Source organism: Heptranchias perlo, chromosome 2, assembly GCF_035084215.1.
Source record: "Heptranchias perlo isolate sHepPer1 chromosome 2, sHepPer1.hap1, whole genome shotgun sequence".
NCBI lineage: Eukaryota > Metazoa > Chordata > Chondrichthyes > Hexanchiformes > Hexanchidae > Heptranchias > Heptranchias perlo.
In genome coordinates, this window is record NC_090326.1 from 133,963,309 (window position 1) to 133,990,901 (window position 27,593).

Consider the following 27,593-nt stretch of genomic DNA (forward strand, 5'->3'; position numbering starts at 1 on the left):
GTGGGCGATATGTTGGTTGCGCTGGTGACCTCCTCTGCCACCTCGAGCCAGGCCTTCCTGGTGGCAGAGGCAGGCCACTTCCTCCCGCACGCCGGGAGGAAGATCTCTGTCACCCCATGTATTGATACCTGGAGTGAGGCATCATTAAACTGGGAGCAGCCTTCCCCCTGGGCTGCTCCATGCTGTCATTTTTGCTATTTGTTGCAGCATCTGTCAGTGGAGGACTGCCCCTTTAAATAGAGCTCCTCCAGCTGACAGATCTTACTGCGCATGCGCAGTCCACGCGACGCGCAGATCAGCAGTGGGGAACCCGGAGGAGCAGGTAAGTGGACCCAATTAGTGGATTGTCTGCTACGATCGCGCGGGAAGCTGACTAATTTCACCGGGCGCGTTACCCACGCGCCCGATAGCCTCCCCGCCGGGAACCCGCAGCCCTGCTAACATCGGGCCCATTGAGTCTATTCAAGCTGAAATAGATCGATTTTTGGATACTAAGGGAATCAAGGGATATGGGGATCGGGTGGGAAAGTGGAGTTGAGGTCGAAGATCAGTCATGATCTTTTGAATGGCGGAGCAGGCTCGAAGGGCCATATGACCTACTCCTGCTCCTATTTCTTATGTTCTTATGGACTAGAAACTGGGGAGGGTGTAAAGCAAATTTGCACCATCTAACAGAGAAGGTGGCCATTGATAGACCTGATAATCTTTCCTCATCCTGCTTTTTCTACATTCATAATCTCCACCCCTCCACCTTGTTCCCTTCCAAACAGCTTTGAAATACCTCTTAAAAACCCTTTTCTTCAAGGACATGGTTCTTGATTTGGGAATTGTGCTATAGATTTGGAAAATTTCAAGTTTTACTCCATTATTTAAGAAAGGAGGGAGAGGGAAACCAGGTAACTACAGACCTGTCAAACTAACATCAGTTGTGGGCTAGTTACTGGAATCTGTCATCAGGGATTGAGTGACTGAGCACTTGGACAAGTATGAGTTGATCAGAGAGAGACAGCGTAGATTTGTGAAGGGTAAATTGTGTCTGACTAATCTAATTGAATTTAGAGGAGGTTACTAACATGATAGATAAGGGAGTGCCTATGGATGCTATTTACATAGACTATTCCCTGTTCTCCTGTGAGTTAAATGCCTTAAGTGTGTAGAATGCTTTCTGTTTCAATCGAAATTGCCTCTGAAGATTCCTCATCAATTACAATGGTTTTGTTTTACCAAGTGTCCTTCTTTTAACCATTGGGACATACAAGGCTTCATTCTGTTTGAGAATGGTTTTAAATAGAACCCATTTGCCCTCAGTACTTGATTGCCCATCTAGTAAGCTTGCCCAGTCAATTTTTGCCAGATCTTCAGCCATTTTTGTAAAGTTAACTCTCTTAAAATCTGGGACCAGCATTAGATTGGTTGCAGTCTTGGATTGGCCATAAAGATTAAACCTAATTATATTATGATCCGAGCAACCAGGTGTTCCCTGTGCTGTATTTTTCTGCATTGCCCTAATTTCCATAATGATGTTTTTCTGGGCTGGAATTCTCTATAGTGCCAGATATCTTGCAATAGCTGATACGGTTGAAGGGAAAACAGTGAGAGAGCTGTCACTGGTAGACTGAAGAAAGGAATGGGTAGGATAAAGGTGAAATGAGGAGGGGGTGCTAAATGTGGCAATGATTGAGTGAGGCTTCAATTAGGTGGTTTGATACAGCACTAGGGTCACTGCTAAAAAAAAACAGAACTAGAATTTGTTTATCCCTAGTTGCTTCACCAATATGCTGTGTAAGGAAACAATTATTAATGATGTCCACAAAAGTCTCAGCTTCTCTCCCTTAACTAGATGGTTCACCATCTGACCAATCAATACATTCCCTACTTACCTGCTGGCACTTCTTCCAGTTGTAAAACAAATGCAACCCAGCTCTCCCATCAGAAGTTATGGTGGCCCTCCTCCACTAGCACTTTGCAAAATTTTTGCCACACTCTTGGCAGCCCCTCTACCCCTGAAAATACTGCTCCCCTGATTACCAGCTGCCAGTTTCATGTCTCCTCCATTCAGACCCCACTCTCTTGTTAACCAGCATTTCTGTGGCCTCGGTCCAGAGTTATTGAAGCCTCACTCAATCATTGCCACATTTAGCACCCCCTCCTCATTTTACCTTTATCCTACCCATTCCTTTCTTCAGTCTACCAGTGACAGCTCTCCCACTGTTTTCCCTTCAACCGTATCAGCCATTGCAAGATATCTGGCACTATAGAGAACTCCAGCCCAGAAAAACATCATTATGGAAATTAGGGCAATGCAGAAAAATACAGCATGTAGATAGATTGGGCAGAAGCAGAGGTAAGGAGATTAGATATCACAGGAAAAAACATACAGCCACAAGATATCAGCAACAAAGAAATGTTTGAATGAGACAAATTAACTCCAAAAAAACAAATTCATCAAAAGGGAGACACACGGACAGCTAAATCAAAAAGAAACTACTAGATGCAGGGAGGATGTTCCCGATAGCTGGGGAGTCCAGAACCAGGGGTCACAGTCTCAGGATACGGGGTATGCCATTTAGAACCGAGATGAGGAGAAATTTCTTCACTCAGAGGGTGGTGAACCTGTGGAATTCTCTACCACAGAAGGCAGTGGAGGCCAAGTCATTAGATGTATTCAAGAAGGAGATAGATATATTTCTTAATGCTAAAGGGATCAAGGTATATAAGGAAAAGGCGGGAACAGGGTACTGAGTTAGATGATCAGCCATGATCATTTTGAATGGCAGAGCAGGCCCGAAGGGCCGAATGGCCTACTCTTGCTCCTATTTTCTATGTTTCTATGTTTCCAAAACATAAACATCAATGTAAAACGACACATCGTGGACACACACGAGCATACACACCCACACACACAACAGAAACAAGAGTCGATATTCAAGTCCCTCTGACCTGCCGTGAGCAATACCACATGACACTCGCTAGAATAAAAATAAGTATTCTCTGTTGTTAATTGCTGCAGTGTTGTTTAAACAGAAGTTTTGAATGCATCATGAGCTTAAAAGAGTTTGGAGCCTAAGTGTGAGGAACCTGAATGATTATCAGTGGAGAAACAATCAACTCGCCAGGGCTTCTTCAACAGCAACTCCCAAACCCGCAACCTCTACCACCTAGAAGGACAAGGGTAGCAGGCACATGGGAACACCACCACCTGCTTGTTCCCCTCCAAGTCTCACACCATCCTGACTTGGAAATATATCACCATTCCTTCATTGTTGCTGGATCAAAACCTGGAACTCCCTACCTAATAGCACTGTGGGAGAACCTTCACCACATGGACTGCAGCGGTTCAAGAAGGCAGCTCACCACCACCTTCTCGAAGGAATTAGGGATGGGCAATAAATGCTGGCCTTGCCAGCGACGCCCACATCCCATGAACGAATAAAAAAAATTCCAGGAATTATTCAGCGTTGACTGTGTATGTTAATTTAGGTCGCTCACACAGTCAGTCTCAGCAATTGTTCCATGCCAGTTCAAGGTTGTGATTTCAAGCCTCACTCCAGTACATAATCTAAACTGACTGACTGCATTATGAGATGTCATCCTTTGGATTAGAGATTAAATCAAGGTCTCATCTACCTGTTCTGGTGCCTCAGGCAGACATTAAAGATTTCATGGCACTATTTGAACAAGAGCAGGAATCTCTCCAACCAATAACACCAAAAAGATTAACTGATCATTTATTTCATTGCTGTGTGCAAAATGTCTCCTATGTGTAATAACAATCACTGCATTCCAAAGTGATTATTTGCATGGGAAGTGCTTGAGGTATTTGATAGACATAAAATGCTATGTAAGTAACCCTCAATATTTTCAGTACTCCCATGATGTCATCAGCACAAGATGTTTAAATAAGAATTCTATTTTTTTTTAAAAGAACTAAAAAATTGAAAACAAAGGCACGCTCTGAGGCAGAATACAAAGTATAAATACCTTGGTTCAGAACCCCACAGATGAGGGTCATGGAATCTTGCACACTTGTCCACATGTGCTGAAAGCTTCTGGACATATTCCCCAATTACTCTATCCTGAGCCACAAATGCACTGCCCGCCATATTGGTATAGGCTTTAAAAGAGTCATCCAGAGCCCATACTCAAAACAGGCAAATGAGGGGCCCAATGCCTGTTGGATGCTCCCTTCAACAAATCGGTTTATCCTGAACACAGCCAGCGCTGGGCTGGCTGTGTTCAGGAAAACCAGGTCAGCATGCAGCCTAACTACTTGTCCTCAAGACAAACGCTGTAGGCCGCCACAAAAAAGGTAAGTTTTTAAAAACCTACCTGATGTGCAGGAGTGCTCCTCCTGGCCCCACATTAAAACCATGGCCCGCTGCCAGCCACCAATTGTGCCCCCTCCCTATTGCTGCCTTGCCCCCCTCCTCATCACTGCCTCTCCTCCCCCTTCTCCCAACTGCTGCCACAGCCCCCCTTCCTGATTGCTGCCACGGCCCACCTCCCGATCGTTTACCCCCCTCTTCCAAAACCTACCCAAGGGCCATTACCGGTAACGCAGTGGCCCAAAATTCAAATGGTCATTGCCAGCAAACTGCTGGGGACACCCATCAGGCACCTGCAGCTCACTGGTCTGATGTAAATGAGACCCAAGGCCTGCAGACTGGAGCAGACCAATTTCTAGACAAGTGTTTTTTCTGGGGGCAATGGTGGGGGGGGCGGGGGGTTTCTTGTTGATATAGGTCACAACGGGGCAAAACTTATATTAGTTAGAAAACTGAATTTCCTGCATGCACTTTAATACGTAAATAAAGATTTCAGCTCTTTGTAAGGATATATTCATGCACTATCACCAACAGGCTACCATCACAGCATTTGGCATTACTAAATTTAAAAATATTGTACCAGCAAAGGTTTGCCATATTAAATGGAAAATAAACTTTTCATCAGCAAAGGAAATACAACAGAAAATTCTAGAAATGCACAGCATATTAGTCAGCAATTAAGAGAAAGACCTCTTAGCATTTGGACTGAGACAGTTCAGATGAACGGTTTCACCCAAACATGAACATTTCTTTCTCTTTGATGTTAACGGACATGCTGCTTCAGCATTTGCAGTTTTTATTTGAGATTATCAGCATTCACTTTTATCCAAGTTTTGATGTGGAGATGCCGGTGATGGACTGGGGTTGACAATTGTAAACAATTTTACAACACCAAGTTATAGTCCAGCAATTCTATTTTAAATTCACAAGCTTTCGGAGGCTTCCTCCTTCGTCAGGTGAACGATGTGAAAATGAAATCCTCGAAATGAAATCGCATTTATAATTCACAGAACAATGCTTGGTGATTACAGACAGTTTTCAGGGATATGACGCTCGACTCATCGATCGACAGTTCCGACGGGCCACAGCAAAAAATCGCATAGACCTCCTCAGGAGACTAACACGGGACGCAACCAACAGAGTACCCTTTGTCGTCCAGTACTTCCCCGGAGCGGAGAAACTACGCCATGTTCTCCGCAGCCTTCAACATGTCATCAATGAGGACAAACCCACACCTCCACTACTCGCCTTTAAACAGCCACCCAACCTCAAACAGACCATCGTTCGCAGCAAATTACCCAGCTTTCAAGAGAACAGCGTCCACGACACCACACAACCCTGCCATGGTAACCTCTGCAAGACATGCCAGATCATCGACACAGATACCACCATCACACGAGAGGACACCACCCACCAGGTGCATGGTTCATACTCCTGTGACTCGGCCAACGTTGTCTACCTCATACGTTGCAGGAAAGGATGCCCCAGAGCATGGTACATTGGCGAGACCATGCAGACGCTGCGACAACGGATGAACGGACACCGCGCAACAATCGCCAAACAGGAGGGTTCCCTCCCAGTCGGGGAACACTTCAGCAGTCATGGACATTCATCCACCGACCTTCGGGTAAGCGTACTCCAAGGCGGCCTTCGAGACACACGACAACGCAAAATCGTCGAGCAGAAATTGATAGCCAAGTTCCGCACCCATGAGGACGGCCTCAACCGGGATCTTGGGTTCATGTCACACTACACGTTACCCCACCAGCGAACAAATGTTATCTGTTTTTAATATAACGGGTCAGTTGCTGTCTTTTCTATGTTTCTACCTCTCTATCTCTGTTTTTTTTTTGTTTGTTGTTTTTTTTGGTGATTTGTATATTCTGAGACCTGGCAGGTAACACCTGTCTGTCTGCACACTGATTGCCTTGGCAACGGGCAGTTGAAAAAACTGTCTGTAATCACCAAGCATTGTTCTGTGAATTATAAATGCGATTTCATTTCGAGGATTTCATTTTCACATCGTTCACCTGACGAAGGAGGAAGCCTCCGAAAGCTTGTGAATTTAAAATAAAATTGCTGGACTATAACTTGGTGTTGTAAAATTGTTTACAATTATCCAAGTTTGGCAGACTTCTTGTTTGCCAATAAAATGTCACATTATTAAAGTGACAAGTTGGTAATCAGGGGTTACAAACACATGGTTGAAATATGGATGGTTCCACCAATATCCTTTTTTTACAGGAATGCAGATGTATTAAGGAGGAAATTAATGATCAAATCTGGTGAAAATCCAAAAATAAGTTAAAAGTAATGAGCTGACTGTTTTTTGTCGTTACAGAACGTGCTGAAAGATTGTTAAGATACAGTAGTGTCTTATGAGGCAACCAGCATTTATGAGCATCTGGCAAGTGTTATTTAGGTGACAAGTTAGTGTCCATGAACAGGCAGATTGGCAGTGTAACAAAACGGAGGAGTAGAGGGAACAGTGAAACAGGCAATTTTGAATTAAATTGCTGACCGATGAGACTACTTTGAGGCAGATCATAGCATTTCAAATAATATATACTAATTTGGGACAATTAAAGAGTAATCAACATGTGGAAAGGATTTCCAGGTAGAGTAATGAATTTATAAGTGAATGCCCTAGGTCATTTAAGAAACAATTAGATGCTGAAATGGGAAAACTATAGGGTCTTTCTGGATGGATGAACTAACAAGGGCCAAATAACTTGTGATTTTGTGCTTTAATAAAATCAACTTCAGTCTCTCAATAACTTGTGACTCTCCAGAACTTGTTGGTGGGTTTACAGAGCCATTTGCCTCACACAAACAGCATCTGGCCCTTTTTCTCCCCGTTATTTTTAAGCACTTGCTGGATTTTCACATTAATTGCCCATTAAAGTCGCTGCAGAAAGTTAGGACACATAATGAACAGCTTTTAATGTCATGATAATTGTTAATGCAACACCAGTTAATCTCTTCGGCCCAGAAAGGGAACAATTTAAACTATTGAGTCTCATTCCTGCATCTAGAAAATTCTTAAGAGATTTAAAAAATTTCACATTTTAAATTTATTTATCTTACTGTTCCCTTCTGTCTTCTCCCCTCACCCCCCCAACCCACCTCACTCTCTTAATCCAATCTTTCTTTCCCTCACTTTATTTCTCTTCGTGTACCTGATTTGATTCTAATTCACCCACTCTAATTCATCCTCCTTCTCCGTCGTTCCTCTATTTCTTTCTCAATCCTTAAATATCACTATTGGTCCCGTTGTTCACTAAGGTCCCAGATGCCCCATTGCCCTTGCCACTCTGTAATCAGCTCCCACTTCCAGCAAGTCACTGCACAAATTATATTCAAGCTAAAAGGTGCAGGAAAAAGTCTAACTAACGGTGCATGCACAAGATGCCCCGCTCCAGCAAGATTTGACCCAATATATCTTAGTGTTTCCTTGATGTGGAGATGCCGGTGATGGACTGGGGTGGACAAATGTAAGGAATCTTACAACACCAGGTTATATCTCCGAAAGCTTTTGATTTTAAAATAAAATTGTTGGACTATAACCTGGTGCATGCACCGTTAGTTAGACTTTTTCCTGCACCCTTTAGCTTGAATATAATTTGCGCAGTGACTTGCTGGAAGTGTGAGCTGATTACAGAGTGGCAAGGGCAATGGGGCATCTGGGACCTTAGTGAACAACGGGACCAATAGTGATATTTAAGGATTGAGAAAGAAATAGAGGAACAATGGAGAAGGAGGATGAATTAGAGTGGGTGAATTAGAATCAAATCAGGTACACGAAGAGAAATAAAGAGAGGGAAAGAAAGATTGGATTAAGAGAGTGAGGTGGAGTGGGGGGGGGGGGGGGGAGGGGAGAAGACAGAAGGGAACAGTAAGATAAATAAATTTATTCACTCACCTGACGAAGGGATAATCTCCGAAAGCTTGTGATTTTAAAATAAAATTGTTGGACTATAACCTGGTGTTGTAAGATTCCTTACATTAGTGTTTCCTGGCCAGGGAGGGGATAAAGTAAAGGAACATAAACGGTTCATACTATAATGACTCTCAGATATGCCTTCAACAACAAACTATTCGTTAGTCAGATTGTGGTATTATTTTACTACAGTTAATTTATATTCTGGAGAGGGGAAAAAGTTAAAACTGAATAGCATTAAATCAATTTACTTCTTAAATTTTAAAAGTCATATTTTACCGACACACTTGAAGCAACAAGGAGATAAAACTAATAAGGACACATATTGCTCCAATTAAAATTTCATCCTGTCCCAACATGCAATATCAAGTTTACACATGTAAGCGTGAGAGTATTCTATGATCAATTAGTAACTTTGTCAGCCAGTTTAAAATGTATAGTATTACATTGCAAAGCAATGCAATTCAGTTTTTCTAATAGGGATTCCTTTCATTTAGCTATTATTTTTAGATTTCAAGATACATTGGTTGTTTCATCAAGAGAAAAACAGCCTCGTTTTAAAACTCTTAACGGTTGTTACAACTGTACGGACAAACCATTCAGCTGAAAACAACCTCTTAAAAAAATGTTACAGTGAGCATGATGATCTACATTGTCCTCTAAATTAGGTTATGTCAGATTATATTCCATGTGTGAAGGAAAACCATTGGTGGTGTGATAATCCTTTATAGTCAAAGTGGACTTAGTTCAAACTTGTGTATTTTACATATTTGGAATCTGACCAATAAATAATAATTGCATGCACATATACTAAAATTGGAACGAAAAAGAGACGATTAGAATATAGTGATTTCATTGCTGTGATTAGATTTCAATCTGTTATGCATGGAGAGATTTGATTACAGCTGATTTCTGTTAGACTTATTTAGTTTTCCACTGACCACGAAATAAAGGAATAGAAAATGAAATGATCATTCTCATACATGAAAAATATATCCATTTTGCTAAAATAAGTTATGCAATTTCAACAGTCTTTTACTCAGTAGACTTCTTGGTCAATAATTATGTATGCGCTGAGGATTGCAAGCTGTGTAGACTGCAGTATCAATGCAGAATTCAGACTGTTCTGTTATACAGTTACAGTCATCCTGGCTGACAGGCTTTTTTGTGTGAAAATACTCTACCAATTTTACCTGCTGAACTTGAGTAAGATTTTCTGCAAATGTTAAAGATTTTTCCTTGAGAAATGTAATAAGATCCTTGTAGATATCACCATTTCTGTCATAGATAATATCTTCACTGTCCTTCATCAAACCCTAAAGAATCAAAAGTAATATTACAATGAAAAACTGGTGTTACAGTTTGAAAAATTTAATAGTAATATACTAATCACTATACATTAAATTGTGTGAGAAATGAAGTTACTAAACTATTTTTCATTTCAATTTAGTTACTTACCCCATTTAGGAAAACTCCAGCTGTACTACAGGTGACATACAAGGTATCAGTGTCATGAGTATTAATAATCAAGTAGCAAATATCTCCATACACTTGTCTCCATGGTGGGGCTCTGCATCCATTAGAAAATTCATATTCTATAAAAAGTACAAAATCAGAGGTGACTTTCATGTTAAGATCATACTATAAGTAATCTCCTTGGATTAAGCACAGTGCCCAGTTTTCATTGTTCAGTTCACAACCCTTTATATGGCAATTCCTAATTGATACAACTCTCCATGTAAGTACCTGATGTGTAGTTGATAGATTTTAAAACGGTCTTGTCTCCTTCACCAGAGAAAGACTGGAGCAATTGCACATCACTCTTTACAGCCTGAGGGTTCAGCCGCACTTCTCTTAAAAAAGGGGAAAGAGAAAGCAAAGCATGAAAATATAATTAAATCACCTTCTGTTCTATTCAACCATTTCCTTTATTCAGTTAGTTCCAGCTTTTATTTTCTGTGTATTAAATCAGCACCAAACATTTTACTCTAAAAAATGTAATACTGCAACATCTGGAAAAAATACCCACATAAATATGTTGGGCAAGGCAGATATTAGCTAGGACTGTAAATATAACGGAGCCAGGACCTCACACGCTGTGCCAAAATTTGAATATGCAGACTGTCCATACCAAGTATTCATATACTTAGGCTCTGTGCACAATATAGCAAGTAGTAATTTCAATAATTAAAAAGGCAGCAATTTATCTAAATTCCAGATATTGTAACAGGATTACAACTAATAAGAAGTGATTTCTTGCAAAGTTTAAAACTTTTGCAGATTTTATCCGTCAGGGAAAGATATCACAGCAGACAGATTTCCTGTTCTATCATAGAAAGCACTATTGAAAATAAGGATAGGTACAAAACAGCTATTCTTTAAAAATAAAAATTCACCTTCTTCTTTATTATGCACAATAAGCCGAGCCAATTAGCTTGCTAGCCTAAAATGAAAATGGCCACCCAGGCCTATGCCTAATTTCCAAAGTAGTCCCTCTGGTAGGACAGGAAGCCAGCATAATATTTCACCCAGTATCAGTTTCAATTATAGGCACACATTCAGACACTAGTAGTGAGATAGTTAAGGTCACACTAAAAATAATATCAATCTCTTAGTTAAGAATAGATTGATGGTCCAGATTGCAGTGTTTGCTTTCACATTTCAGTCTCATTTCTCACTATTCCCATTCTCTCAGACACTCTACAGCTCAGCTGGTGGCCGGGGTCAATAGACACAGTGAGATTGACAGCCTGTAACAAACAAAGGTGAGTGAACTATGGGCAGAAGGACATTGACTGCAACAGCAAAAAGGCAGACATCCTGGAAATATGGCTCAGAAACCCTCCCTCCAGCCATGGACAGAACAACATGCAGAGTTATCACCAATGTAGGCGAACACATGGGAAATATTGTGTACGGATTGCCAGAGAAATCAATTGTGGGCAAGAAGACAGAAAAGCAATGGCAAAAACAGGAAAAAGAATGGTCATATGGGAAATGCAGTGCACAGATTGCCAGGGCCAACTCTGGACAAGCAGGTATGTAAGCTGTGAGGTTTCTAAACGGAGGCATGGACAGTCAGCAATGGGCTACACAGATCACAACAGTCATGGACAAAGTACATTTAATTGAAGGGTAGCCAAATCAGTAGCAGATACAAAATAAAAACACACAAAGTACAAAAGCAAATGATTTAAAGAAAAAAGATCTATACAACAAATTTTCAAACATAGAAAAAGAATTCATCGAAAATAATTCTAAATAAATGTTTACAATATTTTAGAAAAAATAACAAACTTCAAAAAAAATTACAGCCAAAATTAAGTGATCTTTGGTTCTTAGTGACTATCTTAGCCACAGCAACAATCCATATAGAATCCCTGTTCTTCAAACTCTAATCCTCTTGCGTGTGCATCCACATCAGATGATATAATAAAACCCAAAAGTTGTGCTCCAGAATAGAAAGGGATCCATACACATGACTCACAACTAACTACTTAATCTCAGTTTTGCTGTCAAGAGAAGGCACGAAGCAGAGGCCAAATGCTTCCATACAGGAAGGGGATGGGGTGGGGGGGGGGGGGAAATCAGGAGGTGAGTCACTCTCAAATTTCCCAGCAGACAAACCAAGAACAGCACCGATTGAGTCTCAGCCACTGATCAGAGCTTGCTATTCAGCTGGAAAATAATTCTTTGCATGGAAATGAAGGAAAGGACTTAAGTTTTATTTTTAAACAGGGAGACAAAAAGTAAACATAAACATTCTGATGAGATGCATGGAATATATCTCAAATTGTGACCTTTATATTCTTGTTCTTATCCAATGACATCAGTTCCCTGTTATAAAGAATATGATAAGGTTTCCCTCTAATGATTATAGTTCAAATGTGAACATTTTATTTGCAATACTTACTGTGAAATTTTCTGTAACGTAGTATTTAGAAGCTGCATATCCAGCTGCTGGAGTAGCAGAAACAACTTCATTTGAATCTCAGCCTGAGGGTCTTGATCACCTTTCTTCACTTTTTCCAGTAAATGCAGCATAGATTTGTCCTCTCCTTCCACTGTCGCAAAGCTCGGGCCTAGCATCTTTGCTATTGGGTCTCTGTTAGCTGAAGTGTAAAAATGCACAATTAAAGAAAAAAAGAATATAACAAATGCATTGCATTAAGCCATCGTTGTTAAAACTGTGATGAATAAAATGTGTTCATTTGTCTGGTGTCCATCCCGATACCACATTGCTTTTTGTTGCATTTCACACGTTGAGAAGAGGGTATATTTTTGTTTTGATACATTCTGAGATGCATCATTATGCATTTTTATATTTATTTCCTGGATTGACACAATAGGAGTCAAGGCGGTTTGCATTCCCAATCACATATACAATAGCTGCAAATAATACTGTAACTTATGTAGATTGGCCATATTACAATCAGACAGAGTTTCCACTACTAATCATTATCCAGCAATCCCTGCTGGAAAGTACGTACGTGTGAATGACAACAGGAGAGGGCTCAGCTGTGAAGCCCTCTACTGTTGAATAGACAGCCAGTACTCACTGCCTATGTTCACACTTCAAGAATAGGCACTTGGGCAAGGTACAAGGTAGCTACCAGTGACCATAGAACAAGACAGCAAGAGTCAGAGACTTCAGGAGAAGAGGAAATAAAGTTGGGAGAAAAGGGCAGGGACCGACAGAATACATCAATTACAAAAACTGCTATTAGATCTTCTGTGGTATTGGTCATGGGTTGTTTGGAAAGTAGACTGCACTTATATGTTACCTATACTGAGACAATGTTGAAATTTGTCTTCAAGGTTTTGCAGGGGCCTTGTTTATTTGTGGGAGTTGGGAGCACTCTGCATGGATAAGGCTTACAGCAGACTAGCTCTATTGACGCTGCTTGTGGAGTGCTTTGTTCTTTCTAAGCAGCAAACAATTGGGGGAGGGGGGAAATGAGGAAGGCATAGCCATTGTGGTTTATGTGTCTGTAATGGGGCACATAATTAGGATTGCCAACCCTCCAGGAATTAAAGATTCATCTCTTGGACCCTGCTGCGAGCAACCCAGGAAAAAAATTATCGGTGCTTTAAAAAATGGCGTATTTTTTTCATTGAACACTTTTGTTTATTAGTTGTAAAAATATTGGAGATGGGAAGAAAAACTGATTGGGGGGGGGGGGGGGCAGTTGGAGGTGGGAGGTCATGTGATGAAAACTGCAGGAATACAGCCAACTAGAGTAGCAACCCTATACCTAATACCCATGGAGATGTGAAGCGGTCTGGGGGCTCTTTAAGAAAAGCTGCTCTATAGTAACCCTGCATCTATGTTGTTTTTCCTTCCTGTCCCTTGCTATTACTCTCACCCTTAATGTGTTTTTCTTAATTACTCTCTCATGCTATCTGTTAGCATCATTCACACTCTTCATATTTCTTTTTCCATTACTCCTTTCTTTATCTCTTAATATCCCCTTTCTCTCTGCCTTTATTAATTTGTCCCGTCTGTTACTCTCACAGGGGAGTGAGTGCATGGGGTGGGGGTGAGCGGGGGGGGGGGGGGGCGGGGAAGAGAGCGGGAGAGACAGAGCGAGAATCAGAATGGTTACAGCATAGAAGGCGGCCATTCTGCCCATCGAGCCCATGCTGGCTCTTTGTAAGAACAATCCAAATAGTCCCATTTCCCCCGCTCTTTCCCCATAGACCATGCAAATTTTTTGCCTTCAAGTAATTATCCAATTCCTTTTTGAAAGCCACAATTGAATCTGCTTCCACCACTCTTTCAGGCAGTGCATTCCAGATCATGACTACTCGCTGTGTAAAAACGTTTTTCCTCATGTTGCCTTTGGTTCTTATGCCAATCACCTTAAATCTGTGTCCTCTGCTTCTCGATCCTTCCATTGTAAGGATTTTGGACATTGGATCCAGCCCCATTTTACACTTTTGAACTACTGGACAATTCAACATAAAGGGTTAACCAGTCCCTTTAAGAATTTGGACAATCACTTCGATAGTCTATTTACAGCACATTTGAAAGCTAGGTATAACTTGCCCTGGACATTACAATATAAATACACAAGCGAAGTGCAGACCATTTAAACTGAACAGTTGGACATCAGTTTAACACTGCAGGAGCAATACAGTACAGAAACTGTAAACAGGCTGCGATTTTCAATAACAACTGATAAGGAGAAGCTTCCAGAAAGTTTTCGATGTCAACAACTGTGAAGGACAAAGAACTGACAGGACACCTGGCTTCGCGTAGAGGGGAGGGTATAAGGGGTTCATGAGTGGTCCAACCAGCCATCCATCTTAATGCTATGGGCAAATTGGGCCTTCTCGTAACTTGGTTCGCACTTATTTGCTCAGAAGCATATAAAGATAAGACATCGTAGCATGAATTCCTCCGAGACTTTGTTTCTGAACTTTGACAAAAAGATTTTGATTCTAAGCTTTGACCAAACCACTTTGTCTCTAAACTTTGATGAAAAGAAGAAAATGCTGATGAGCCAAGGAACCTCGACCTACTACCCAACACATCATTCGACACACCACCTGTTACTACAGTAATCAGCTCCCTACTTTTGGGCCTAAATGATTGCTTTGATACATAAGGTTGTATCCATTATTTGCTCGCTTTGCTATGTGCCTGTTCATTTGCTCTTTTAAATCATTAAAGTAAGGAACGTTGTAAACCCCCATTGTATTATCGGGTAGAGTAATCCTTGTATTAATTGAGTTGCTTCATGTTTGCTATGTGCTCTTTTTAAATTACTAAAGAAAGAAAGAATCACTTTGATTCACAAAACTACCACATCAGGTCGTTTGCTTTGCCTGAACTATCGTCCAGATCGATGATTCTCTGGGAAAGGCACTAATTTCCCTTCACCGCCAATGGGTACAGTTTCTCTTTATTTATTTTGAACACTTCTATCAAATCTCCTCTTAACCTTCTCTGTTCTAAGGAGAACACCACCAGCTTCTCCAGTCTATCCACGTAACTGAAGTGCCTCATCCCTAGAACCATTCTAGTAAATCTTTTCTGCACCCTCTCTAAGGCCTTCACATCCTTCCTAAAGTGCGGTGCTCAGAATTGGACACAATACTCCAGTCGTGGCCGAACCAGTGTTTTATAAATGTTCAACATAACTTCCTTGCTTTTGTACTCAATGCCTCTATTTATAAAGCCCAGGATCCCATATGCTTTTTAAACCGCTTTCTCAACCTGCCCTGCCACCTTCAAAGATTTGTGCACATATACCCCCAGGTCTCTCTGTTCCTGCACCCCCTTTAGAATTGTATCATTTAGTTTATATTGTCTCTTCTCATTCTTCCTGTCAAAATGTATCACTTTGCACTTCTCTGCATTAAATTTCATCCGCTCTTTAGCGAACTGCAGCCATCGGATGGCCTGGTCATCGTTGAAGTTGAGGTCAGAGAATTGATCCCTGAAGGCCCTCATTGGATATGGCCTCCTGCTGAGTGCCCTGCGCCGCCTCCTCCTCCCTCTTCTGGCAGCTTGTCCTGCTCTGCGTGGCCTCTCTGCACGCTCCCAGTCATGTTCAATTCCCCGATGAAGCCCTAGCAGGCCACCCATGTCTGGAAGCAACTTTGGTAAGCTCACTATTTTAAATGCCACTAACAGTACTGCACTCTATAAAATATTGCAAACTTCCCGAAACACATACAATTGCACCAGCAGCCAGAATAAATAATCCAGCAACTAGGATCATAGAATCGTTACAGCACAGAAGGAGGCCATTTGGCCCATCGAGCCTGTGCTGGCTCTTTGTAAGAGCAATCCAGTTAGTCCCACTCCCCCGCTCTTTCCCCGCTAGCCCTGCAAATTTTTTCCCATCAAAGGTTTATCCAATTCCTTTATAAAAGCCATGATTGAATCTGCATCCACCATCCTTTCAGGCAATGCATTCCAGATCATGACGACTCGCTGTGTAAGAAAGTTTTTTTTTCATGTCACCTTTGGTTTTTTTGCCAATCACCTTAAATCTGTGTCCTCCGCTTCTAGGCCCTTCCACCAATGGGAACAGATTCTCTTTATTTACTTTAGCCAAACCCGTCATGATTTTGAACACTTCTATCAGATCTCCTTTCAACCTTCTCTGCTCCAAGGAGAACAACCCCAGCTTCTCCAGTCTATCCACATAACTGAAGTCCCTCAACCCTGGAACCATTCTAGTAAATCTTTTCTGCACCCCCTCTAAGGCCTTCACATCCTTCCTAAAGTGCAGTGCTCAGAATTGGACACAATACTCCAGTTGTGGCCAAACCAGTGTTTTATAAAAGGTTCAACATAACTTCCTTGCTTTTGCACTCTATGCCTCTATTTATAAATCTATTTATAAAGCCCAGGATCTTGTTTGCTTTTTTAACCTCTTTCTTAATCTGTCCTGCCACCTTCAAAGATTTGTGCACATATACTCCCAGGTCTCTCTGTTCCTACACCCCATTTAGAATTGTACCATTTAGTTTATATTGCCTCTCCTCGTTCTTCCTGCCAAAATGTATCACTTTGTACTTCTCTGCATTAAATTTGATCTGCCATGCGTCCGCCTATTCCACCAGCCTGTCTATGTCCTACTGAAGTTTATTACCATCCTCCTCACTGTTTATTACACTGCCACGTTTTGTGTGATCTGCAGATTTTGAAATTGTGCCCTGTACACCCAAGTCCAAGTCATTAATATATATCAAAAAAAAGCAGTGGTCCTAGTACCAACCCCTGGGGAACACCACTGTAAACCTTCCTCCAACGCATTCCAGATCATAACTACTCGCTGCATGAAAGTAAAAAAGCTTATCCTGTGTCCTCTGGTTCTCGACCTTTCCACCAATGGGAACAGTTTCTCTTTATTTACTTTATCTTAACCAGTCATGATTTTGAACTAACCTGTAACTCCTGCATGATACCTTTTAAATAGCGCTAGTTGGGGTTGCGGGGGGTGGGGGTCATTCATGCCCTTTAAGTCCCGTTCAGCTGTGCGAGTTTAATGTTGGCTGGAGCGTGGAGTACCAAAGTGCTGCTGGCTGCTTTAGATCAGTGTTGCACGCTGATCTAAGTCATAATCTCCCTACTCTACATGCTGCCAACGTACATTAGGTGCACGCAGACAACCACCTGTACCAAGGTGGCACCCTGCGCACTTCATGTCAGAAGTGCGTGTGCATCTCGGATGCCATTTTCGGGGCTTAGGAGTCCGTGTAGCGCCTGCAAAATGGGCACTACACCACCCAATTTTGTCCCCCAAGAATTTTATAGTAATAGCCTAGTGTAATTTACACCAATCCCATTTAGTCCCCTGAGGAAAATTCTTCAAAATTATACCCCGCGCTCCCCCCCCACGAAGGCAAATACAGCAAAATCCCAAAATATCCACCTAAATCACATATTCTGCAATATGAATGCCTTCTTTGGCACCATGTTTCAGCCAAAAGTCCAAGTAGACATGAGAAATACAAAAATGTTACACTGCTAGATTACCTTTACCAGCACAAACCTAATTTGATTAATGGGTTCATATCCAGCTAACATTTCAACAACAACAACTTGCATTTATATAGCGCCTAACATAGTAAAACATCCCACGGTGCTTCACAAGAGCATTATTAAACAAAATTTGACACCAAGCCATGTAAGGAGATATTAGGACAGGTGATCAAAAGCTTGGTCAAAGAGGTAGGTTTTAAGGAGCATCTTAAAGGAGGAGAGAGAGGTAGCAAGGCGGAGAGGTTTAGGGAGGGAATTCCAGAGCTTAGAGCCTAAGCAGCTGAAGGCATGGCCGCCAATGGTGGAGCAATTAAAGTCAGGGATGCGCAAGAGGCCAGAATCGGAGGAGCACAGAGATCTCGGAGGGTTGTAGGCTGGAGGAGGTTACAGAGATAGGGAGGGGTGAGACCATGGGGGGATTTGAAAACAAGGATGAGAAGACATTGCCAGACCGGAAGCCAATGTAGATCAGTGAGCACAGGGGTAATGAGTGAACGGGACGGTGCGAGTTAGGATATGAGCAGCAGATTTTTGGATGAGCTGAAGTTTACGAAGGGTGCAAGGTTAGAGGCTGGCCAGGAGAGAATTGGAATAGTCGAATCTAATGGTAACAAATGCATGAATGAGGGTTTCAGCGGCAGCTGAGTTAAGGCAGGGCGGAGAGGGCGATGTTACGTTGTGGAAGCTGGCGGTCTTGATGATGGAAAGGATATGAGGTCGGAAGCTCAGCTCAGGGTCAAATAGGATGCCAAGGTTGTGAACCAGTTCAGCGCAGTCCCACCCAGCTAGAAGAGAGGCATTGGAGGAGGATGGTGCAATCAATTGTGTCAAAGGCTGCAGGCAGGTTGAGAAAGATGAAGAGGGTTAGTTTACCAAGGTCGCAGTCATATAGGATATCATTTATGTCAAATGGGCCATTTCAGTGCTGTGGCCGGGGCAGGAACCTATTTTTTTTATTCGTTCATGGGATGTGGGCGTCGCTGGCGAGGCCGGCATTTATTGCCCATCCCTAATTGCCCTTGAGAAGGTGGTGGTGAGCTGCCTTCTTGAACCGCTGCAGTCCATGTGGTGACGGTTCTCCCACTGTGCTGTTAGGAAGGGAGTTCCAGGATTTTGACCCAGCAACGATGAAGGAACGGCGATATATTTCCAAGTCGGGATGGTGTGTGACTTGGAGGGGAACGTGCAGGTGGTGTTGTTCCCATGTGCCTGCTGCTCTTGTCCTTCTAGGTGGTAGGGGTCGCGGGTTTGGGAGGTGCTTTCGAAGAAGCCTTGGCGAGTTGCTGCAGTGCATTCTGTGGATGGTACACACTGCAGCCACTGTGCGCCGGTGGTGAAGGGAGTGAATGTTTCGGGTGGTGGATGGGGTGCCAATCATGCAGGCTGCTTTGTCCTGGATGGTGTCGAGCTTCTTGAGTGTTGTTGGAGCTGCACTCATCCAAGCAAGTGGAGAGTATTCCATCACACTCCTGACTTGTGCCTTGTAGATGGTGGAAAGGCTTTGAGGAGTCAGGAGGTGAGTCACTCGCCGCAGAATACCCAGCCTCTGACCTGCTCTCGTGGCCACAGTATTTATATGGCTGGTCCAGTTAAGTTTCAGGTCAATGGTGACCCCCAGGATGTTGATGGTGGGGGATTCGGCGATGGTAATGTCGTTGAATGTCAAGGGGGGGGGTGGTTAGACTCTCTCTTGTTGGAGATGGTCATTGCCTGGCACTTATCTGGCGCGAATGTTACTTGCCACTTATCAGCCCAAGCCTGGATGTTGTCCAGGTCTTGCTGCATGCGGGCTCGGACTGCTTCATTATTTGAGGGATTGCGAATGGAACTGAACACTGCAATCATCGGCGAACATCCCCATTTCTGACCTTATAATGAAGGGAAGGTCATTGATGAAGCAGCTGAAGATGGTTGGGGCTCGGACACTGCCCTGAGGAACTCCTGCAGCAATGTCCTGGGGCTGAGATGATTGGCCTCCAACAACCACTACCATCTTCCTTTGTGTTAGGTAGGACTCCAGCCACTGGAGAGGTTTCCCCCTGATTCCCATTGACTTCAATTTTACTAGGGCTCCTTGGTGCCACACTTGGTCAAATGCTACCTTGATGTCAAGGGCAGTTACTCTCACCTCACCTCTGGAATTCAGCTCTTTTGTCCATGTTTGGACCAAGGCTGTAATGAGGTCTGGAGCCGAGTGGTCCTGGCAGAACCCAAACTGAGCATCGGTGAGCAGGTTATTGGTGAGCAAGTGCCGCTTGATAGCACTGTCGATGACACCTTCCATCACTTTGCTGCTGATTGAGAGTAGACTGATGGGGCGGTAATTGGCCGGATTGGATTTGTCCTGCTTTTTGTGGATAGGACATACCTGGGCAATTTTCCACATTGTCGGGTAGATGCCAGTGTTGTAGCTGTACTGGAACAGCTTGGCTAGAGGTGCAGCTAGTTCTGGAGCACAAGTCTTCAGCACTACAGCCGGGATGTTGTCGGGGCCCATAGCCGTTGCTATATCCAGTGCACTCAGCCTTTTCTTGATATCACGTGGAGTGAATTGAATTGGCTGAAGACTGGCTTCTGTGATGGTGGGGATATCGGGAGGAGGCCGAGATGGATGATCCACTCGGCACTTCTGGCTGAAGATGGTTGCAAACGCTTCAGCCTTGTCTTTTGCACTCACGTGCTGGACTTCGCTATCATTGAGGATGGGGATGTTTGCAGAGCCTCCTCCTACCGTTAGTTGTTTAATTGTCCACTACCATTCACGACTGGATGTGGCAGGACTGCAGAGCTTTGATCTGATCTGTTGGTTGTGGAATCGCTTAGCTCTGTCTAAAGCATGTTGCTTCCGCTGTTTAGCATGCATGTAGTCCTATGTTGTAGCTTCATCAGGTTGGCACCTCATTTTTAGGTAAGCCTGGTGCTGTTCCTGCCATGCTCTTCTACACTCTTCATTGAACCAGGGTTGATCCCCTGGCTTATTGGTAATGGTAGAGAGAGGAATATGCTGGGCCATGAGGTTACAGATTGTGCTGGAATACAATTCTGCTGCTGCTGATGGCCCACAGTGCCTCATGGATGCCCAGTTTTGAGCTGCTAGATCTGTTCTGAATCTATCCCATTTAGCACGGTGGTCGTGCCACTCAACACGTTGGATGGTGTCCTCAGTGCGAAGATGGGACTTAGTCTCCACGAGGACTGTGCGGTGGTCACTTCTACCATTGCTGTCATGGACAGATGCATTTGCGACAGGTTGATTGGTGAGGACAAGGTCAAGTAAGTTTTTCCCTCGTGTTGGTTCGCTCAACACCTGTCGCAGGCCCAGTCTGGCAGCTATGTCCTTCAGGACTCGGCCAGCTCGGTCAGTAGTGGTGCTACCGAGCCACTCTTGGTGACGGACATTGAAGTCCCCCACCCAGAGTACGTTTTGTGCCCTTGCTACCCTCAGTGCTTCTCAACATGGAGGATGATTCATCAGCTGAGGGAGGACGGTAGGTAGTAATCAGCAGCAGGTTACCTTGCCCATGTTTGACCTAATTCCATGAGATTTCATGGGGTCCGAAGTCAATGTTGAGGACTCCCAGGGCCACTCCCTCCTGACTGTTTATCACTGTACCGTCACCTCTGGTGGGTCTGTCCTGTCGGTGGGATAGGACATACCCAGGGATGGTGATGGAAGAGTCTGGGATGTTGGCTGAAAGGTATGATTCTGTGACTATGGCTATGTCAGGCTGTTGCTTGACTAGTCTGTGGGACAGCTCTCCCAATTTTGGCACAAGTCCCCAGATGTTAGTGAGGAGGACTTTGCAGGGTCGACTGGGCTTGGTTTGCCATTGTCGTGTCCGGTGCCTAGTGGTCCGATGCCGGGTGGTCCGTCCGGTTTTATTCTTATTATGACTTTTTTTAGCGAGATTTTACAACTGAGTGGCTTGCTGGGCCATTTCAGAGGGCAATTAAGAATCAACCACATTGCTGTGGGTCTGAAGTCACATATCGGCCAGACCGGGTAAGGACAGCAGGTTTCCTTCCCTAAAGGGCATTAGTGAACCAGATGGCCACCATTACTGATACTAGTATTTTAATTCCAGATTTTTATTTAATTAATTAAATTAAATTAATTGAATTTAAATTCGCCAGCTGCCGTGGCGGGATTTGAACTCATGACTCTGGATTTTAGTCCAGCAACATAACCACTATACTACGTATTACGTACACTATGATGGGCACGTATTTGTGAGGTGACAACACGTTCAAGGACTTGAGAGGTTGGAGATGGGGGCAGCAGTTTGCAAAGACAGAGGGGTCACGGGTGTTTTTTTTTTAAAAGGAGGGGGGGTGATGACGGCAGATTTGAAGGGGAGGAGGGCAGTACCCGAGGCGAGGGAACTGTTAACAAATCAGCTAACATGGGGGCCAGGAAGGGAAGTTGGGTGGTCAGCAATTTGGTGGGAATAGGGTCAAAGGAGGTGGGTCTCATGAACAAGATGAACTCAAAGGGCATGAGGGGATACAGAAGAGAAACTAGAGAATGATGTGAGTTCAGGGCTAGGGCAGGGTGAAACCTTAGGGGAAGCTTGGCTTGGTGGGCTCGAGGAATGAAAGGAAGCAGCAGATGCAGCTGAACGGATGGTCTCAATCTTAGTGACAAAGATGTCCATGAGCTCCTCCCACTTGTTGGAGGGGAGGGTGGAGGGGGCAGGGGAGAGAGGTTTAAGAAGATGGTTTGTGGAAGAGAAGAGAAGCTAGGGGTTATCTTTGCATTCCAGGGTGATGCTGGAATAGTGAGCAGTTTTGGCAGAGGAAAGCAGGACCCGATAGTGCTTTATGTGGCTTAGCCAAATCTGGCGATGGATGGCTAAACCAGCTGTCTGCCAAAAACATTCAAGTCTGCATCCATTGGACATAAGGGAGTGGAGGTGGGGGCCATATCAGGGGGAATGACCAGGATGAGAGAGAGTAATGGTATTAACGGGGACAGGGGCATCAGCTGGATTAATACTCATGACCTAGAGAAGGAAGTCAGTATCGAACCAAGTCCTTACCCATATCTGTATTTATTCTTACAATCATCAATACCAGTTAGCTGACTAAAAACTCTCTGTTCTATACAATGTGCTGCACACTCTCCATTTCCTCACCCTCGTCTTCCGCCGGATACTCCATGGCGGAACTTTTTGAAAATGAGGGAGGGCAAACATCCCCAGTGTAAAGCCCTATATTCGGGAATCCATCCCAGCACCAATGGGGACTTGGGATAGAGAGTGTTACATGGCGCAGTGACTTCTAAAAAGTTTGTGAGCCACTTTGTGAACACTCAGGCCATTTGTGTTCTGTGTTGAGGACAATCTTTCATATATACGCAGAATGCCAGAGGTTGCAGCCTCTATTTTGCCTTTTGAAGGCTGCTGCTCCTAAAATTCTGGCTACACTTCTCCCAACGCATTTTATCCTTAGTCACCGATACGCAGGGGGGGCAAGCAGGTTGGAGGACCTCCTGGTTGGCCTACAGCTGTGCCCGGCAAAAATCACCACCCTCAGGTCCAGGGTCCACGTGATCAACAGGAGGGATGCTCTCACTGTTTGCCCCTCTTCCAAGGCTTCGTACGTGCCCAGGTGATCCTGGAACAAAACTACTCGGTGTCCACAGGCTCCTTTCAAGCTTTCCGCAATCAGTGGTCACTGCAAGCTATATTGTGTTTTATCAATAATGAGAAAAACATCATATTTTAACTTGATATATGTGACTGTTGTTTATTTGAACCAGATATTTTAGTAGTGCGCCCCTATGATTTGACCGTGTCAAGTTTTGATTCATTTATATGCATCAAATCCAGAAAGGATGCTGGCAATGAGTACATTCAACCATTGTTGCAGATCCCACACAAGCACCTGGGTGAGTAATGTCATCAACAGTTAATAACAGGTTAATATTAGTGAAGAGAAGTCAGCCTGGGCCAGGGACACAGCCATTAAGTTAGAAAGAGCCCAGAAATTTTAGGACAACTGGTCACTCTAATGTGGAGATGAAAATGAGAACAACAAAATATGGATTGGAGAAAAGGTCTTTCAGCACATTGTGCCCATTCCCTTCACAGACCAGGTGCAATTTACCTAGTCATGGACTCTACCCAACCCGCTCAGTTTTTTGACAGAGACCTGTATCCACAGGTAAATCTCTAAGGAGATAAAGCTTTTCTCCTCAAACCCAAAAGATAATAAAGAAAAATTTAAGAATGTTAACCAACCTTACAACTTGAATAAATTACATTCACAATGCCAACAGTACATAAACTATTGTGTGCCATAGAGTTTTTGGTCAGCTAACTGCGGTCCCCAATGCCACTCTACTGGTCCTGACAAAATAGGACCTACATTATCTAAGCTAATCCCTACCTATGTCTGTACTAATTCTTATAATCAATTCCAGTCAGTTTGTGAAAGCAATTAGTTCATGGATGAATCATTGATAATCTTGTGGAACATCTAGTCTAACAAGTTATCTCTATTGTTATACAACCTACTATAAAATAACACTATCATAACAAATAACCTTGCATCCACCTTTCTGGTCAAAAATGATTAACAGCAAATTAGGGTATTGTTCAACCTTCCAATGTCTAAATTAGTTTGAAAAGAGTGCCTAATGATGAACACCAATTTCTCCAAATGGATGAGTGGGATCGAAGGCCTTTTGAAAATCCAAATATATTACATTCACTGGTTACCCTTTATCTACCCTGCTAGTTACGTCTTCAAAAAACTCTAATAGATTTGTTAAACATGATTTCCCTTTCATAAAACCATGCTGACTCTGCCCAATCACATTATGATTTTCTAAGTGCCCTGTTATCACTTCCTTAATAATGGATTCCAGCATTTTCCCCAGTGACCAATATCAGGCTAACTGGCCTGTAGTTCCCCGTTTTCTCTCTCCCTCCTTTCTTGAATAGCAAGGTTACATTTGCTACCTTCCAATCCACTGGGACCATTCTAGAATCTAAGGAATTTTGGAAGATCACAACCAATGCATCCACTATCTCTGTAGCCACCTGTTTTAGAATCCTAGGATGTAGACCATCAGGTCAAGGGGATTTGTCAGCTTTTAATCCCATTAATTTCTCCAGTACTTTTTCTTTACTAATCTTAATTACTTTAAGTTCCTCACTCCCATTAGCCCCTTGGTTCCCCACTATTTCTGGTATTTTTTTGTGTCTTCTACTGTGAAGACAGATACAAAATATTTGTTTAACGTCGCTGGCATTTTCTTATTCCCCATTATAATTTCTCCTGTCTCTGCATCTAAGGGACCCACGTTTACTTTCACTACTCTCTTCCTTTTTACATACTTGTAGCTCTTATAATCTGTTTTTATATTTCTTGCTAGTTTACTCTCATATTCTATTTTCTCCCTCTTTATCAATTTTTTGGTCATCCTTCGCTGGTTTCTAAAACTCTCCCAATCCTCAGGCTTACTACTCTTCTTGGTAACATAATAAGCCTCTTCTTTTATTCTAATACTATCCTTAACTTCTTTAGTTAGCCACAGATGGATCACTTTTCCCATGGAGTTTTTATTTCTCAATGGAATGTATATTTATTGAGAATTTTGAAATATTTCTTTAAATGTTTGCGATTGCTTATCTTTTAATCGTAATACCTTTTAATCTAATTTCCCAATCTACCTTGCCAACTCGCCCCTCATTACCTATGTAATTGGCTTTATTTAAAGTTTAAAACTCTAATTTCGGACTTAAACATGCCACTCTCGAACTCGATGTGAAATTCTATCATATTATGATCACTCTTCCCCAGAGGATCCTTTACTATGAGATTACTAATTAACCCTGTCTCATTACACAATACAAGATCTAAAATAGCCTCTTTCCTGGTTGGTTCCACAACGTATTATTCTAGGAAACTGTCTCGAATGCATTCCATGAACTCGTCCTTCAAATTACCTTTGTCAATTTGATTTGTCCAGTCTACATGAAGATTAATGTCCCCCATGATTATCACATTACCTTTGTTACAAGCTCCTATTATTTCTTGATTAATACTCTGTACAACAGTTTAGCTACTGTTAGGCGGTCTATAAACCACTTCCACCAGTGTTTTTGCCTCGTTATTTCTTATCTCCACCCATACTGATTCGACTGCCTGATCTTCCGAGCCAAGATCCTTTCTCACTACTGTCCTTATGTCATCCTTTATTATCAGGGATACCCCCCCCCCCTTCCCATTTTGTCTGTCTTTTCGAAACGTCAAGTACCCTGGAATATTTAGTTCCCAACCTTGGTCACCTTGCAACCGTGTCTCTGTAATGGCCACTAGATCAAACCCATTTATCTCTATTTGTGCCATTAACTCATCTATCTTGTTACGAATGCTTCGTGCATTCAGATAAACACCTTTGATTTTGACTTTTTACCATTTTTCCCCTTTGTCCTTATTCGCTGATGCACTATTACCGTTAAACTCTTTGTCTCTTCCTGTCACAGACTGCCTATCTTTACCCAAATCGCTACACCGCTTTATTTCTTTGACTTTTCTCTTTAGATTTCTAAATTTCCCCTCGCCTGACCCCTGCGCCACCTTTTTAGTTTAAAGCCCCATAGTTCCCATGGGAGTTATATTAACAGATTTTGAAACTTCTTCCACCCAAGTGCTGCTGGCTCCGAGACAAGTAAGCCAGGTAAGTGGCAGTCTTATGTACTGAAGCCAAGTTGTTCAAATATTAGATTTGCTTGGCAGTTAGGGGTTATATGAAGCATACATTGTCAATGTGAGTTATCATAACAAACCAGTTAGTAAAGTTCATCAACCTGAAACGTTAACTCTGGTTCTCTCTCCACTGAAGCTGCTTGACCTGCTGAGTGTATCCAGCATTTTCAGTTTTGGTTAGTAAAGGGTTAGCTTCTAACTGGAAAATCTCTTAATTACAACATCCCCAAGCAAAAGTAAGATCAACTTTTGCTTTGAAAAACAGTCTATTTAGCTCGCTTTGCCAGACCTTTTTGGCAGGGTTCATGAAAGACTGGTTGGCTGGTAAGGTGAGCATTCCTTCATCGGCTGGGACTGGAGGATACTCAAAAAAAACTGTCTGAAGGCAAGGTTTGAGTCTGATGAACCAACTCCAAGATACATGAATTACTTACGGCTCATTCTCAAACACTCAAATATTCCTTTAGTCATTATAGGTGATAAATTACTATTGTCGATAACAGACAGACAAACACTTAACCCATGCACATTATATTTCTGTGTATGCTGATTTAGCAGAAGCATTAACCCATTTTGAATTTAAAATTGGTTAACAGGTTTGTTAAAGTAGCCAACAGAAAATATCATATGCCCATTAATACTGCAAAGTAATTTTTAAGCTCATGTGTTAGCAGCATTGTAAACATAACAGAATTATTACCTATGTTTATCATTTGTAGCAAAAATTAGAAGGAGCATTCTTCCAAAATAAGTGTAGGATTTGCTAAAAATAACTAATATGTGAAATCTTATCACTATATTTGCAATGTCAATGTTACAAAGCAACCAAAGGAAATCTTTCCTCACTATCTCCAAAAAGGAGAATGTACTCCTCAGATTCAGTGTTCAGATTCCCAAGTGAGACTTAGTAGTAGGACCAACATCCTTGGGAAAATATATTCCTAGAATCCTAAACATGCCATGGATAACTTTAGAGATTAAAGGATGAAATTAGTCTAAAGCACTACCTTGCACGCACCAGTCCACAAAGTCACCAAGGAGAAGAATTGGTTAATGTAATCCACAATGATCTCATCAGTGACTGAAGTTGGCATTGTTCTTTATCAAT

At 42.6% G+C, this 27,593-nt stretch overlaps 1 protein-coding gene across 3 annotated transcripts in view; it reads right to left on the bottom strand.

The window, feature by feature from the left end:
• Window positions 1-27,593, bottom strand: part of odad2 (outer dynein arm docking complex subunit 2) — a 347,977-nt gene that overhangs the window by 280,800 nt on the left and 39,584 nt on the right. For all 3 annotated transcript variants that reach the window (XM_068007170.1, XM_068007171.1, XM_068007169.1), the window contains exons 4-7: window positions 12,179-12,377; window positions 10,012-10,118; window positions 9,724-9,860; window positions 9,459-9,581 (exon numbers count right to left, since the gene is read on the bottom strand). In XM_068007170.1, the coding sequence (XP_067863271.1) occupies window positions 9,459-9,581; window positions 9,724-9,860; window positions 10,012-10,118; window positions 12,179-12,377 (566 nt within the window). The remainder of the gene's footprint in view (window positions 1-9,458; window positions 9,582-9,723; window positions 9,861-10,011; window positions 10,119-12,178; window positions 12,378-27,593) is intronic.